At 56.4% G+C, this 16517-nt stretch overlaps 2 protein-coding genes across 2 annotated transcripts; both read right to left on the minus strand.

Moving 5' to 3' along the window:
• Positions 1–10983: 10983 nt before the first annotated feature.
• On the minus strand, positions 10984–14109 carry LOC119199496 (piggyBac transposable element-derived protein 4-like). Its single transcript, XM_037456922.2, has 2 exons — positions 13129–14109; positions 10984–12971 (listed from the first exon to the last, which is right to left on the minus strand). The coding sequence occupies exons 1-2, from the start codon at positions 14027–14029 to the stop codon at positions 11842–11844; spliced, it is 2031 nt and encodes a 676-aa protein (XP_037312819.2). The 5' UTR covers positions 14030–14109; the 3' UTR covers positions 10984–11841.
• A 670-nt stretch (positions 14110–14779) lies between these two features.
• LOC134106134 (uncharacterized) lies at positions 14780–16095 on the minus strand. The gene is made up of 4 exons (XM_062558134.1): positions 15754–16095; positions 15281–15640; positions 15011–15129; positions 14780–14942 (listed from the first exon to the last, which is right to left on the minus strand). The coding sequence occupies exons 1-4, from the start codon at positions 15824–15826 to the stop codon at positions 14823–14825; spliced, it is 672 nt and encodes a 223-aa protein (XP_062414118.1). The 5' UTR covers positions 15827–16095; the 3' UTR covers positions 14780–14822.
• Positions 16096–16517: the final 422 nt, after the last annotated feature.

A 16517-nucleotide genomic window follows, 5' to 3' on the forward strand; every position in this document is an offset into this window, starting at 1 on the left:
GCTGGGCGCATTCGAGGCTTTCGTGACACCCGCCGGGGCGGTGGATATGAGTCGCGCTGGACACTGTCAAAATATGTGGGTGTCCGCGAGCGGAGACGAATCGTCGAAAGGGGTAATGCCGTATCTCTTGACTCTGCTGAGGCGAGGCGTCAGGGCCAACAAGGTCATCTTCACGCTGTCCCTCACGGGGGGACGTAAGATCAGTCCGCTCAAACTCGGGGACTCGGATATCACCGCCGAGCTGTCGCTTGGTGACATGGAGACCAACCCCGCGTTAAAATGCAACGAGGACCTGAACACCAAGTGCTGCTCCGGGTCCAGTGTCACCGTTTGGGCCAGGGACGTGATAGCGAACGTCACCATGACCTCAACCTCATTCGAGACGCTCAAGCAATTGCCCGAGCTGGTGGCCGTTGCTTTTGCCATCAACCAGTTTGTCATAGCCCCCGTGGATTCGGATTTCAGGCGAGGTGTGCGATCCGACACCCCCGCGATACTGGGAATCACGTCGGCCGTGCACAGGCTGCGGGACTGGAAGAGGCAACAGATAGTGGCAGGCATGGCCACCGGTTCGCGCATTGGGAGGAGCGGGCGATCGGCCTCGCATCTGGACAACCTGGGGTCGTTGAAGAAGGACGACGTGACCGTTCCCGAAACCCCGTACAAGGACCCGGCCTCGGGCTCCAAGAACTGCCTGGACCCTGAGTACAACATAGGCCTGAGTAACACTGTCGTGTGTCCCGGGCTCATAGCCGCTCACGGCGCACTGGGCATATTCAAGGAGCCCCACAAGGAGATGCACAGTACCAGCTACGATAAAATCTACATTGCCAATCTGTACGAACTCGAGTCGTGCACACAAGGAGAACCTAGCAAAAGGGCCATCGTCTCCACGAGGCCGCCCCAGATTGCTGTCAACGTCAACACCTTTATCCCCACGACGGACCGAGCCCACTACATGGTAGGCATCCTGGATTCGGAACAGCTTGTGGAATACGTGCCTCCCGTGAACGAGGTCTGCGTCGCCTACAGCACTGGGGAGAGAGTACACAGCATGAACCTGGTCTCGGTGGACGACAGCTACTCGGCCGACACCCCGGTGGTCGACGGCGACCGCGGGTTGATAGTTAAACCGGTTGAAGCGTTGTATTTGGTGTCAAACTTCACTCCGGGCATAGACTATGTCAACATGAACGTCAGCTGCGTCAACTACGACGTGAGTGCTCTACAGCCCTGTCTCATCGCCATATGCGGCGGTGACAACAGTTGCAGGAGGGATTACGGGAGGCTCTGCAAGTCGGCACACGAGATCATCAACGACGCTCGCAGGGCCGGCGACATGATGAAGCAAGGTCTCCAGGAGTTGGCGGTGCAGGAGAAAAAGTCTAAGATGTACGAGCTGCCTGACAACGCGCCCTTCCCCTGGCTGGACAAGCCACAGGGAGGCCGCGGTAGGCACAAGAGGTTTGCTTTCGGAGTAGTGACGGGCATGGCGGCCTTGGCTCTTGCGTGGCACGTGTCCAACCGGATGGACAACTTGGGGGATCAGATGGACGCCCTCAAGAACTCGTACGTCTCCGTGACAAACAAGGTCGTTGAAGTGAGCCACAAGCTCAACGCCAACATAGCCCTGGTCAACAGTAGGATCGACGACCAGGAGAATATGCTAGAGAAGAATAACCAGATCGCCAACAGCAACTTTGCCATGATCAGGGACACGTTGATGAGGAATACAGAGGCGGCCTTGCGCGACACCAACGTCAAGTTCTCGGTTCTGGCCAGCTATCAAATGTGGTACGCTCAGATGCAGAGCGTCACCCATCAGATGCTGCAGGCCGCCATGCACACCAAGTTCATGGCCGCAGGGGTTGAAAACTGTCTGCGACAGATAGCGTCGAAGCGTTCGGGCAGCTGTCCCAGCGGCATGACGATTATGCGGGAGCACCCGGGCTTGACCGATTTCCCCACCGTCGGTACTGCCCTGTACAAAGACAGAAAGCTTTTCATAGTGCACTCGGTCCCCAGAACTGTGGAAAAGACCACAGTCAGAGGGATCATACCCATGCCCAGGATGAGCACGGACGGAGTCCCCTGCTGGCCTGACTACAACGTGTGGCTGATAGACGGCCACTACTACGAACCGTCCGAATGTCACGGAAAGTACTGTCACGTGCCCGAGCCCCACGACAGGTACCTTAGGTGCGTCGAGGATCCCGGCGAGTGCAAGACAGTGTGTGCGCCCTGTCACAGAGGTGTCTGCTATCGGGATAAGAAAGTCACTTGGACGGAGGGCTCAGTCGCGATAGAGATCAAGTCCCCTCCTCTCAGACAGCTCTTGAAATTGCACATATCCGACGGCCCGGTGTCCTTCTCAGATCTACTGAAAGACAAGATCCCGGGAATGTCCGAAATGGGTTTGCTGCAAGCCATAAACACCAGCGTGATGCTCGTGGACGTGCGTGAGGACCTGGAGAACGTCACAAGAAGCCTACTAGAGTTTGACAAGCGTTACGAAGAGCTCTCAGCTAGCAGGGTCACGTTGGGTGGTTGGCTCTCTGGAATTGGCAGTGTTGCGGCCCTGTGGACTTCTGTGGCTATACTCGTGGTTTGGTGCACTGCGCTCTCTGCTGGGATCTGCTACACGATTTTCTGCGGAGGTGGAGGTGGTGGGAATGGGGGGTTTGTGCTTTTGAACCAGACCAGGAAGCGGTCTAAGGTGTTATAGGCACAGGCCACGCGTGTAAAGCTGTGTATATGTCCCTATACTTGTATCCCTATATGTGGACTTTAATAAACCCGTGTGTGTCAACGAGTGTGCGTCTCATTGTGTGTGTGTGTGTTTTGTATCACATATCGCAGCCGGGAGTGAGAAGGGGGGGGGGGGGGGGGGTCACAAACCAGGATCGGCCACAGCGTTCAGTGAAGCCACGCGGTCGGACGACATTAGGAACAACACACAGTAGGTCGGAGGGATGGGCGGCCATGAAATTGGTCGGAGGTTTGGGAGGACACGAAATTTGTCGGAGGAAAAGTCTCAGTCAAATACCAAAAATACCCAGTTGCTATACACAGTCCCCATACGCAGTCCCCCACCCGCCCTCTCCTCTCCCTTTAGGGCTGCGCACTTGAGCCATGGATAAGGCTCTGCCTTTCGTGGATTTTTTCCCTGGCATCTATCCTGAGCGCAGAGCTGTGGCCCCGGCGTCGGAGGCTGACCTGATCGGGGTGATGGTCAAATCTGTCCTCTTTGATAGACAGGAAGAGACCATCCTGTGCAGAGGGTTGGTGGTGCAGGCTCGAGATGCCATCTATACTACCGTACACTTTAAAGTTACCGGCATAGCTCCTGTCGTAGGCTATGACCTAGACTTGATTTGTGATCAGAATGGTGAAGAGGAGACTTGGGAGCAGGTACGGAAAACCTGGTCCAGGCACTTTGTAGCCGAGCCGGTGTGCGTGCACGTTCATCACGACGACATTAAGCGAAAAGTAAGGGCGAGTGTGTTCCCGCTCAAAAGTATACACCTGGCCAAGAGGTACATGGAGACCGTGAGGGGCGCCCTGACCTTTGGAGATCTCTGTCCAGACAAGGGCTACTACATTGCTCGAGACGGTAACACGCCAGCCCTATGCTCCAACGTTATGTTCGGCAGGATGTATTTTGTACCCGCAGACAAGCTAAACCAGGTCCTCTCGGTTTCCGAACTCGTCTACGACCACGAGAGGTCCGAGGCCGAGGCCAAGCTCTTTGATGCTAAACACGTGCCCTATTTCTACAAGGCCGCGTGTCTGGATATTGAGACCGTGTTTGACAAAGCTTACCGGGACAACAGCCTACGATGCGAGGCGTTCGCGTACAAGTTTCCCTACTGCACTGAGCGCACGGTCGCAGACATGGCAGAGTACAGGAATAATCTGGTCCACAGGCTAAAAGCGGGCAAGCAACAATTACCCAAACAGAGTAAGCTAATATCCATCCCTGCCCTGGCGCCGGACATGCCAGGTCAGCAGCACGAGATCACCTGCGTCTCTCTCGTGATCCTCAACTCCCACGTGCCCAAGGCCTCACCTGATCTCCACAGGAAGAGGCTGATAGTGCTCTATAACAAATGCAAAGTGACACACAACCTTTACCCACGGGCGGACCACGACTTGGCCCGGGCCGTCGGTCTGGAAGATGTCACGAGGATTCGGGTTAACCCTTGCTCCAGTGAACTCGCGCTCATTGAAAAGGTGATCCGATTGCTTTACCACTACGGCATAGAACTCCTGTATGTGTACAACGCAGAGTTTGACGTCAGGGTCATTGAGCAGCGCGTGCATTTCTACGCAGAGTCAAACTACTGCGAGCGCCTCGATGCCGCTACTCGCAAACGATGCTCCTTGCTACTGCCTGCCTGGAACGGGCTCTTTGTCGCCAGGGCCTTGGCTGAGGACGTGGTGCCTTTCTTCCAGTTTGAAAACGTCCGATACCTGGAAATGTACAAAGAGATGCTCAAGAGAGTAGGTTCGCTGTTGCTGAACGGAACCCTGACGGAGCAAAGTCTGCAGATGATATCCGTGCACATCGAGTCGTTCAACAAAGACAAGGCTAAGTTGGGCCACTTCAAGATGAACGCCTGCGGTATGAACATCATAGATCTGTACAGAATGGCGGGGACCAGAGAAATCAAGTTTGCGTGCACCAGCATGAAGCTGAACGACGTGGCGCCGTTCGTTGTTGCCAAGGTCAGGGAGCTGCACGGAAAGCCCCCGAAGGACAACAGAAAGCTTTACAAGCTGGCGGGCGTTGCGTATTCTAAAATGGACGAGATGATCAGCATTGGGGGAGAGAGTCTTTTCGCCGTGCTCCTCTACAACTTGGTCGACTCGCAGCTGTGCGCGAGATTGGCTAAAGTCCTCAACCCTGTATCAGCCATGTTCCACAGATGCAGGAGCACTCTCAATATAGACGTCGTTGTACACGGCAGAGGCGATAACTTTGGCGGCTTCGTGCAGAGCATTCACACGGTCCAGATCCCTCAGCTCAAGTGTACGTTGGATACTCTCAGAGTCAAAGCGGGACCTGTGGGCAGGGAACTAAACAGCCGCCTGCGATGGAAACTTGACTCCGGCAGCGAGACGTGGACGGGGGGAGCCGTGTGCAACCCTCTGACGGGCCTACACTATTCCGGACCCGGCATGGGCCTGGAGCTGTCGTTTGACTTCTCGAGTATGTACCCGTCCATCATGTGCGCCCTCAACATCTCGCCTGAGACCACCATCCCCTGGCCCCCCTCGCGCTTCCCCCACGATCTATCCGGATGGGTGTGTTACAACTGGGAAGCCGAGGGGTTTGAGTGCGCGTCGCTCATTCTCAAGTACGACCAGACTCAAGGCGGCTTTGCGCGGGTCCCGGCCGTATTATCGTCCTCGGTCGAGTACTATGTGAATCGGCGGGCCGAGTTCAAGAGGAAACTCAAGAATCCTGACATCAGCGAGGTCGAGCGGGACTACTTTAAGATGCAGGAAGGGGAGTGCAAAGTATTGGCCAACTCCTTCTACGGAACGGCCCCCTACCCCTGTGGGCCTCTCACGTCCGGCCACGGTCGGCAACAGATTGCCGTGGTCAATAGCTGCGTGGCCACCTTTTACCAGCACCGCTGCCCTGTCGTCTATGGAGACACGGACAGCGTCATGGTGTCAGTTGGATATGGACCTGAGGACCTACCAGAGAGCAAAGTGCCAGACGCGGACCGCCGAGGCGACTCGCCTGGCCGGGAGGAAGAAAGCGAACTGCTCGAGACCTTCGCCCGTGAGGCCCGCACAGCACTGGGTGACAAGTTCAAGCGTGCCGGCGAGCAGGTGCCCGGCTTTCTGGACTGTGTGCACACTAGCTTGGTGGAGGACACTCTCAAGAGGATGTACGTGATAGGCAGAGGCAACATACCCCAAAAGGTAGTCAGAGACCCTAGAGGAACATTCACCAAGGAGGGGTATCCCGTCTACGTGGCCAGAGCGCCGGGATCGAAAGAGCCGACCGACGTCACCGGGCCCTTCGTCAAAGACAGGAGAGTCAAGCTTGAATACGAAAACAGTTGCTCCATATACTGCCATGTAGCCAAGAAAACCTACGTGGCTCTCACGCACTCCATAGACGACCGGGGCAAACTCGCCGCTGTCTCTGTCAAGGTCAGGGGACTGTCGGCCTTCAAAAGCATGCGCTCCCCCTGCGATTCCGCCGTCACGGACACCTTCATTGCGTGCGTGCTCAGGGGAGATTGCGTCAAACTGGAGACAGACCAAGTCTCCTGCTTTTCCACCTCTGCCTGGCACCAACTTAAGCGCGGGGATACAATCTTGTACCTGGACCGCAAACCCGACGTGGACGATCGCGGCAAGTGGGTGGACCTGCATCGAGCCAGCTCCTCTCTCGTCGCCCACAGAGTGCAGGCCGTCACCACGCTGCAGCTGGACTCTGGCTTCTCTGCAGTCGCGACAACTCTCTGCGACCCGCAGGGAGCCACCCTCACGATGAGAACGCTGTACAAGGACCAAAAGTACTGCATGAACCACATGTTCTCACACGAGCAAGCCATACTGAGGGACTTGCTTGTGTGCGAAGCGTCGCATCTCATCGCTTCAAAGATGGGAGCGGGATTCTTCCCCTGGAGCAGACTCATCAAATCCTCAAAGAACCGGCACTTTAGTCCGCAAACACTGGAGCGTTTGAAAGTGAGCAACTCCAGTGTCAAGACCACGTACGTGGAAACCATTAGGACATGGCTACAGGAGATTACAGGACTCTCCGTCAAGCCCGTCCAAGTTAAGGAGTTTTATAAGTGCAATCCTTGCGAAGCGGCCTTGCACCGATACCCGCTGAACCTCCAGGCCAGCACGGGGTGCATTAAGGCCATGTTCGGAGGCTCGCTCGTGTGCGAATCGAAGCACTATGCTTCCCACGAAGTCACTGACCCTGTGAGCTATGAGTACGATTGCGGCCGCGACGGCGTCCACAACTCGGACGAGGGAGACGAACGGCCCCGCGGACCCCGGTCCGCTCTCTCCTCTAACTCAAAGCTCGTCCCTCACCCCTATCAGCCTTTCAACAAATGTTTTGCCAACTCTAGGGTGCTGATAGCTCACTTCGTGGACCATACATTGGTCAACCGCTGCGGGAAGCTCGTGGCTCATTGCGTCGTGGACTACTGCTTGCCCCGCTACATGTACAGTTCTGCTCTGGGCACACAAAGCCTGGAAGTTTGTAAAGAGCACCTGCTCACCTCGATCACCTCAGTCAGAGCGAGGTTGAAGAAGGCGACCGCGGCTTTCAACGCCCTTATGAACAACTGCCCCGAACACATGATACCAGCCTGCGGGACTGGCGAGCTGGAACTCCTGAAGAAAAACAGGGAGACTGCGACGCGTCTCACGGGCGAAAAACTCCAGGCCTGTCTCAAGGTAATCACAGAGGATATGTCCCTACAACCCGGGGAGGTCTACAGGAACCTAAGCGCTTCGCTCGGGAAAGAAATCACGGAGGCCGTGGCCAAAGGCATAGTGTCCCTGAGAAATGATTCTTTGCTACCCCCCAACTCGGACGACGTAATCGCGCTCTCTGTACCGAGTGTCATGCTGACAGATGCTGGGATAGCGTCCTCGACTGGTGGGCTTCACGTAATGAGAAGCGAAGTGTGTGAGAGGACCGTCATTGACCTGGCCGGTCTTCTGTATCAGACTGTACTCATGATGCAGATACAAACTCCTGAAGCGTTCGGTCCGGCCGTTGCCATGTTCCCCACGTCCGTCCTTTGCATCATGCCCTACTCTTGCGAGGACGCGAATCTGATGCAAAAGTGGATTGAGACCTTTGTGGAAAAGAAGTGGCTAAAGCCGAGCCGAGCCAAGCTCGGAAAGAGGACGCGCTCCCTCGCGGATCCCAGGGAGGTCTTATATCATTGCGCAGGCTGTAAAAACTTCTACAGGGACTTGTTTGCCGACAACGTCCCAGCGCACGTACTTATCCAACACGTCTACGGTGAAGACAAGAGGAGAAGGCTAGGACAATGTGTCAGCGAAAGGCGGTGGGTTTTCTGATCTTCCACAAGGTGCCTTTGTATTTATGTATCTGTGTATTTGCTCGAGATTGACACAGTAATTGCTGTATATACGATTCCCTTAGACTCCGAAGAGTGTGGCGATAACCGCCCCCCCCTATTTTTTTGACTAGACATGTCTTTTAGTCGAAAGGAGTACGTCTTCTCGCACACCATGACCAGGTCTAGTCAGGCTCATCAGCCTGCAATGGTCAAAATTGACTTGGGTGGCATTATACCCTTTGGTGAATGCAGCAGTCTGTTTATCGTTGACAACATGAGAGTTAACGCCTACAAGCAAGGTACCAGTGAGAAAATGCCACTCAAGTTCACCGTTCTCAACGACACCAAGAAAAGGGTCCTGACAAACGATATGTGCAAGCTTTCCTCCAAGTGGTGGGTTGACATCGACCAAGGATCCCGTCTCACGATAGCGGGCACAGACACCGAACCCTTCTGTCGCACCCAGTGTGTGTATGATGACGAAAACAGGCAGGCTCTCCTGAACGTCTTGAGGTTCATGATGTCACACAGCCTCCGGACCTCCGACAGAGCAATAGGGGCTTTCGACGTTCTCGTCGACACTACCCAAGGGGAATTTGAATTCACGTGCGCCCTGTGTTCGGTGACCGGCGTCGCCTGCGTAACGAAAGGAACCAGCGGGCTTCCCTCGTTCTCCTTTCCCCGGTGCGCGGACAGCTACGTGTGCGTACCGTCCCAAAAGCCGTGCGCTGACGAAGGCTACGAGGCCCTCGTGAAGGTCTTGGCTCTGGTGAGATCGGCTTCCCGCGACAACCTTGGCGTCGTGAAACAGGTCACTCAGGAGATGGGTGCCGACCGAGCGTTTCAAGAACTCGACTGCACATCCTTCCCTCCTACGCAAATCTACACGGGAAACATCGTCATCCCGTATCATTTGATGAAATACGTGACCTCTCTGTACAAGACAATGAGCGAGTACGCCAACAACATTGCTGTCGTAAACGAGAAGACGCCTCATGTCAGGGTGTTGATCGAAAGCCCCTTGGAGAACATGGGTGAAATCACCGGTCGAATGTCCCTAACGCTAATCTACGGAGCGACTCTCTTGGACATCTACACCAGGCTCGGACACGCGGAGGGATGTGCGGAACAACAAATCGACAGTCTTGTCAACATGACACAGTTGGGAAACGACGTGTTGATCAGGAAGACTCATTTGAATTTTATGTTAAACAACGACATGTCCATAAAGGATTGGTGTAACTTCTACTATAGTTGAAATAAGAAAACTATATATGTATCTGTCAAGCATTTGTGCAAATGTGAATAAAGACAAAGCAGATTGGTGTGTCAATCCATTGTGTTTTTATTATTGATTCAGACTGACTTTAGAAATACATAAACAAACTGACACATACATGACTACAATGATATTGACCGGATACAAATGTATCTGTACTCGGAGTAGTGGAAAGGCTGAGTTACATTTCTTTACCCCTCCTTGATCCAAGTCATTGTTACAATTGTGAAACATTAACACCGACAAACGATGGTTGACATTTATGTATTCATCAAAAGGTATCAAATATGATACAACATAGACAGAAACGCACACACCGACACATTTCACACATAGAAATGCAGAGAAAAGCCAGCAGGTTCTTTCTCGATATGGTCCCCTACTACCCCGGGTTTGGGGCTCTCACCATTTGGGTATCGATTTTTAAAACGGCCCCTCTGTAGATCGAAGCATATATTCACTTCGTTATCCCTCCCGTTGTCCTCCCATCCTCCAGCAGTCGCACGCACGTACGTACGTACGCGCTTACGTCACGCGTTCAGCCATCATACAACCCCGCCCTCCGGTAGTCGCACGTACGTACGCGCTTACGTCACGCGTTCAGCCATCATACAACCCCGCCCTCCGGTAGTCGCACGTACGTACGCGCTTACGTCACGCGTTCAGCCATCACACACCCCCGCCCTCCGGCAGTCGCACGTATGAACGTACGCACGCACGTACGTACGCGCTTACGTCACGCGTTCAGCCATCATACAACCCCGCCCTCCGGCAGTCGCACGTACGTACGCGCTTACGTCACGCGTTCAGCCATCACACACCCCCGCCCTCCGGCAGTCGCACGTATGAACGTACGCACGCACGTACGTACGCGCTTACGTCACGCGTTCAGCCATCACACACCCCCGCCCTCCGGCAGTCGCACGTATGAACGTACGCACGCACGTACGTACGCGCTTACGTCACGCGTTCAGCCATCACACACCCCCGCCCTCCGGCAGTCGCACGTACGAACGTACGCGCTTACGTCACGCGTTCAGCCTTCACCTCTCTGTGCAAGACTATTATGGCCCTTTCGCAATACCTGAGACGGCGAGAACGGACTTGCGTTCCCGCGAGAATACACTCGGGAGGTTCGGGGCGGGGGGGGGGGGACGGTCATTTCCGCCATTGGAACAGCAGCTGACTTGATGACGTCACCACGTCAGCTGGTCTTGCTAATACGCTTTAATTTAGTTTTTGATTTAAATATTTTACTATTAACAAGCTTTTGTCTCATTTTTTGTCTCAGAAATTGTATATATAAGCCGTCGTAAAATAGATAGCTTTATCAAGGAGGTTGTAACAAAAAATAAACTATTATACTAAAATATTTTAATGCACACACACACACACACACACACACACACACCTACCGTTTGTCTTGTTACTCATCAAGAGGCTGATAATCAGCGTAGTGGTCCTCGTGCAGCAAGCCGCTGACCGCACATCAAAGATCTTACAGAGTACAATAATCCATATGTGGATTTTTTTATTCATTATTTTTACAAGTCAGAGCTTCAGATTTTCTTTGAAGCTCTTCCGCCAGTTTAGACTCTCGAGCGCGGTGCTCACCTCGTGTCCTTTAATTAAAACATTGTTAGTTTTAATGCACAACGATGGACAATAAACAAGCTGCGCTCTGCGCATACAGACAATACGTATGTACAAAAGTTACATGTAAACATGAAGTTATGAATCTAAACAAACAGACGGTGAACAACCTCCGTCTCTGACACCACGTTAGAAAACGTACCAAGACTCGTCGTGGTACAGCTCGACGAGTCTCACGTATAAACCGCTACGGAGACGCGAAAACGACCGGCGGAGCATTTCACAGCAGACTCGACGAAAACAGGCCGCTCTCCGCGGGCTGCGAGATGATCAGCTGACCTCCCGGCGCTGGAGGGTGTCCGTTATGACGGTCCGTTATGTCCGCTACACGTCCACGGGGCAGATTGTTACGTTAAAGGCTGTTGACAAACGTTTGCTTTAACAACTAACTTTAGTCATAAAATTACATAACGTTACTTAAATAAAGTAGTATTTATAAAACTCGGACTGTGTGTTTATTTTCCTCCGTCGGTCGTTGTCGCCTGCCGCTTAGGTTGAAATGCATTCTGGGATATTTGGCTCTCACAACAACAGGCGAGCCTGCTCCGATGCATTGTGGGTACAATGGAGGGGGCGCGAGTCGCGTATTATGACCGCGTTCGTGTCGACGAGGAAGACTCATTTAGAATTTCACGTTAAACGGTGCAACTTTTACTATAGTAAGCAAACTATATATATATATGTATGTATGTATGTATCCGTCAAGTATTTGTGTAAATGTGAATAAAGACAATGCAGATTGGTGTGTACATCCATTGTGTTTTTATTACGTCAAGCATTCAGCCTTCACCCCCGCCCTCCGTTAGTAGTAGCACGCACGCACGCGCGCGTTCAGCCGTCACCCCCCTCCACGCCTTGTCGTCCTCGCGTCCTCCAATAGTCGCAGGTGCGCGCCGCGCCTCCGTCGTCGCCGCCGTCGTCGTCTCCGCGCCCCCCGCCTCCGTCGCTCGAGACACGCCGGTCGGCGCAGGCGGGGCAGAACGCGCGCGAGCAGCCCCGGCAGATGTACCTCCTGCACGCGCAGCAGACGGTGTGCGTCTTGCTGTCCTTCTTCGACGGGCAAATCTGACACCTCTTCCTCTTGCTCGCCACCCTGGACAGAGCCGAGGCGACGGCCGCCGCCCGCGTTTCCGGCTCCCGTTCCGCCTCCGGCGCCGCCTCGGCTCGACCGCGCGCCCTCCGGGCGGCCCGCACGACCGCCGCGGACGCTTCCGTGCGGGGGAGACACGCCCTCCTCTCGACGAGCGGCGTCACGAGCTCTTTTCCGAGCCGCTCGAGGAAGAACCTGCGCTTGCTCCGCTTGCCGGACATCCAGTCGGGACGGACCTCTCGCCATATCACGAAGGCGTTGTAGGCGGACACGTCGACGACGTTGTGGAACACGACCAGGGGCCAGCGGGCCGTCATCCTCCTGCAGCTGTACGTGCCGATCACCTTGTCCAGGTTGTCCACGCCTCCCTTGTTGCGGTTGTAGTCCAGGATGATCGCGGGCTTCCCGTCCGGGCGGTCGCCGACCTCGGCCTCGGCGTGCCGCGTGCTCATGAGCACCACGTTGCGGTTTTTCTTGGGCACGTAGGACACCAGGGCCGTGGTGGGCGTGAACGCAAACATCGAAGAGAACACCGCCCTGTCCCTCGTCGCCAGCAGAGCGGGCGGAAGCTCGGGCTTGTTCTTTCGAACCGTGCCGACCACGGTGATCCCCCTGGCCAGGAGCCGGCGCGCCAGCTCGTAGGACGTGAAGTAATTGTCGCACGTCACGTTGCGACCCGCCAGGCCCTCCGTGACGTCGAGCACGACCCTCATCCCCAGGTTCCTCTCGGGGCCGCCGCCGCCCGTCGTCGGCTTGCCGGTGTACACTTGCATCTTCCACGCGTAGCTGGATCTGGCGTCGCACGCCACCCACGTCTTGATTCCGTATTTCGCCGGCTTGCTGGGCATGTACTGCCTGAAGGGACACCGCCCTTGGCGGCGGGGGGTTACGAGGAGAGAGAGAGAGAGAGAGAGAGACAAGACAGAGAGCGTCGTCATCATCATCATCATCATCGGCATTGTCTTTTCGCGAATCTTTACAAGAAAATAAAAAAAAGCCCCTCCGCCGCAGCCGCAGCCGCCGCTTACCTCTGAACGGAACCAGCTGCTCGTCCACGGTCACCTCGGGCCCCGGGTTGTAGAGGAGCGGCAGTCGGAGCACCCACGCGTCCCACACGTCTCGCACGGCCGCCAGTTTGTCGCTCGCTCGTCGCTCGCGCCTCGTCTCGCGGTCGTCGAATCGCAACAGTGTCGAGTACGCGTGAAAGTCCTTCAGCGGCATCGTGGCGCGGAAAATGGCCCTTCCGCTCTCCGCGTCCCACAGACTGGCGGCGGCCTCCCCTCTGGACCTGTACACGCCCGCCAGGATCAGGAGGCCCACGTAGGCGCGCAGGTCGACCCGGTCCATGCCTTTCCAGTCGTCCCCGTATCTTCTGCGACCTTCGAGGTTGGTCATCTCCAGGACAATGTCTTCTATCGCGGGCGTCACAAACAGCCGGAACGTCGAGGCGATGTCGGTGGCGCGGGACGCCGCTTCCTCCGTGGGCCCGGGGGTCGGCGGACCCGGCCGACTCTGCTCGTCGGTCGCGCCCCGTCTGCCGTGCGCCGTCGAGGACCACGTCAGTTCGCCGTTTTTGGACGGAAAGGTGCAGGTCTCGGGTCTTTCGCCCATGGCGCGGTCTTCTTCTTCTTCTTCTTCTCCTCCTTCTTCTTCTCCTTCTTCTTCTTCTTCTCCTTCCTCCTCCTCCTCCTCCTCCTCCTCCTCCTCCAAAGACAAAGCTTCGTTCTCCGGGTTGTATTCTTCGCCGCCGTCGTCGTCGTCGTCGTCGTCGTCTTCTTCTTCCCCTCGTAGCTCTCGTTCTTTGTTGTCAGCCGCGGTCGAAGCCTCTCCCTCTCCCATGTCAGAGTAGTGGTAGACCTTTCGCGGCTCCACCGGATCTGCGAAAAGACGTTCGAGGAGCTCGAGCGCGGTCGGCGTCGCGGCAGTCATGACTTCGGGCCCTTTCGGGGAGACGAGTGTTTCGCGCGTCGCCTCGCCCGACTTTATCACGCGACGTTAGTATCGCCTCTCTCGCCGACCCGTTCTGTCTCTTCTGTCACCTACACGCACGCACGCACACACGCACGCACACACACACACACAAACACACACACAAATCCAGCACCTCGGACAGATCTGCGAGCGCGCGAGGAGAGAGAGAGAGAGAAATTCCAGCACCTCGGACAGAGGCCCCCGAGTCCCCCACCCCCTGAAGCTCTATCTGCGAGCGCGCGAGGAGAGAGAGAGAGAGAGAGAAATTCCAGCACCTCGGACAGAGGCCCCCGAGTCCCCCACCCCCTGAAGCTCTATCTGCGAGCGCGCGAGGAGAGAGAGAGAGAGAGAGAAATTCCAGCACCTCGGACAGAGGCCCCCGAGTCCCCCACCCCCTGAAGCTCTATCTGCGAGCGCGCGAGGAGAGAGAGAGAGAGAGAGAAATTCCAGCACCTCGGACAGAGGCCCCCGCGTCCCACACCCCCTGAAGCTCTATCTGCGAGCGCGCGAGGAGAGAGAGAGATAGAGAGACATGTATACTTTCATGATTCTTACCAAGAACTTTGCACAAACTCCTCCTTGGTCACCCGCCAGCGCAGCCAGCGCAGGCAAACGCGCGGACAGAGAGTCAGGGGGAGGGGGGGGGGGGGGGGGGGGGGGTGGCGTCTGTCCGAGGTGCTGGAATTTCTCTCTCGCTCTCTCTCTCTCGCTCTCTCTCTCTCTCTCTCTCTGCCCCGGTCGGCCGATGTCTCTAGCGCGCCACCGTCGCGTTCATGTCCTCGTACACGTCGTCGAGGGGGAACCGCTGCAGCTTCTTCCTCTCCTGCCGCTGCCGCCACCGCCGCAGCGCTTCCTTCGACATCCTGCACGCCTGTGTCGGAAACGAACGCGTTAGTCATTGCGGCGTCGCGAGGCTTTTTTTTTTGGTCGGGCGCCTACCTTCAGGAGCGTCCACGCGAAGCACCACGCGATGACGACGACGACCAGGACAACAAAGGCGCAGGTCGCCAGTGTCGTAGGGGGGGTGTCATCCCATAGCTCGTCTCGACACCTCTCGCCTGTCGCGGACGAGAGAGAGAGAGAGAGAGAGAGAGAGAGAGAGAGAGAGAGAGAGAGAGAGAGAGAGAGAGAGAGAGAGAGAGAGAGAGAGACATTCGCTCGGCCTCGACGCGATGTCCTGTTTCGCGCGCGTGCAATATTTTTGCTCACCCGGCGACGACGGCTGCGGCACGACCAGGAACACCGACCCCGTGCCCGGCAACTCCACGGGTCGCCGTTGGCGATCGTATTTCAAATACACACACTCGTACCGCCCCGCGTCGGCGGGAGTCACGGGGTCGATGACGACGTCCACGTCCGGAAACGTTTCGCTGCACCGAAGTCTGCCTCGGTATTCGGGGGCGACGGTGCCGCCGCCCGGCTGGTCGTCTTTGAACAGGACCCTTACGTCGCCGCGGCCGCCGGCGCCGCGACCCGTCATCAGACTCAGGTACTCGGGCTTCGGATGGGAAGATCGGCACCGGACGGTCACGGCTTCTCCGGGCTCCCTCCACACCGCTTCGTCGGGCCCTGCGACGATTTAAAAAAAAAAACCACGCCCCAAATCATTTCGCCTCGCCTCGCCCGCACACACACACACACACACACACACACACACACAGAAACAAGCACGCGACGCTCACCGGGACCGCGCGGGGCCGCCGCGCAGGAGAGGCACAGGGTCGCCGCCGCGAGGCTCAGGTAGAAAGTCGACATGTCGGCAGAGCGCTTCCCGGCGTCGAGGCGATCCGTGAGTAGCACGCGACCGTTTCCGCGTGCGCATTCGTTAGTATGTCACCGACATCGATGTCATCGGCCACACGAACCCCGACCGAGGGTACGCGAACCGAGGTGGCCACCGCGAATTAAATTGTCACAAGCGGCCCCTCAAATCTTGTGCCATACGCTACACGACAAGGCAACGACACGTGGAGATTGGTTTTAACCTTTTATTTTATTTCACACACATACGCACGCACGCACGCACGCACACGGACTCCAAAGTCGCAGCGACGGGGACGGGTGCTCGTTTACGTGGAAAACACGTGTCGCACGAGGGTCCGGGTGCTCCTTCGCGTCACGCGAAAGCGACGGTGAGAAGTGGCCGCCCGCTCGCTCCCTCGCTTCGTCTTCAGGGCACGACGGTCGGCCGCATGTCCTCGTAAACGGCGTCGTCGGGCCGCCGGGCGCGCTCGGCCGTTCGGCACATCCGGGTCTGCGGACGCACGCACGCACGCCCACACACACACACACACAGGAACGGTTGTTGTTGTGAGGGATTGAGAAAAGCTTGCACGCGCACACACACACACACCACTCGGACTACGCGGCTACCTCGTGGATGATCCACGCGAGGAGCCCTATGACGACGGCGGTTCCCAGAAGCAGCGCGCCGACGCAGGTCACG

Source organism: Pungitius pungitius, chromosome 16, assembly GCF_949316345.1.
Source record: "Pungitius pungitius chromosome 16, fPunPun2.1, whole genome shotgun sequence".
NCBI lineage: Eukaryota > Metazoa > Chordata > Actinopteri > Perciformes > Gasterosteidae > Pungitius > Pungitius pungitius.

Bases quoted from the DNA above. Each gene is read 5' to 3' on its own strand.
- LOC134106134 (XM_062558134.1), bottom strand. From the start codon at position 15,826: ATGTCGACTTTCTACCTGAGCCTCGCGGCGGCGACCCTGTGCCTCTCC. The intron at 15,130-15,280 runs GTGAGCAAAAAT...CGTCCGCGACAG, and splicing joins GCCGCAGCCGTCGTCGCCGG to GCGAGAGGTGTCGAGACGAG. The intron at 14,943-15,010 runs GTAGGCGCCCGA...TTTCCGACACAG, and splicing joins TCGCGTGGACGCTCCTGAAG to GCGTGCAGGATGTCGAAGGA.
- LOC119199496 (XM_037456922.2), bottom strand. From the start codon at position 14,029: ATGACTGCCGCGACGCCGACCGCGCTCGAGCTCCTCGAACGTCTTTTC. The intron at 12,972-13,128 runs GTAAGCGGCGGC...CCCGCCGCCAAG, and splicing joins GCAGCTGGTTCCGTTCAGAG to GGCGGTGTCCCTTCAGGCAG.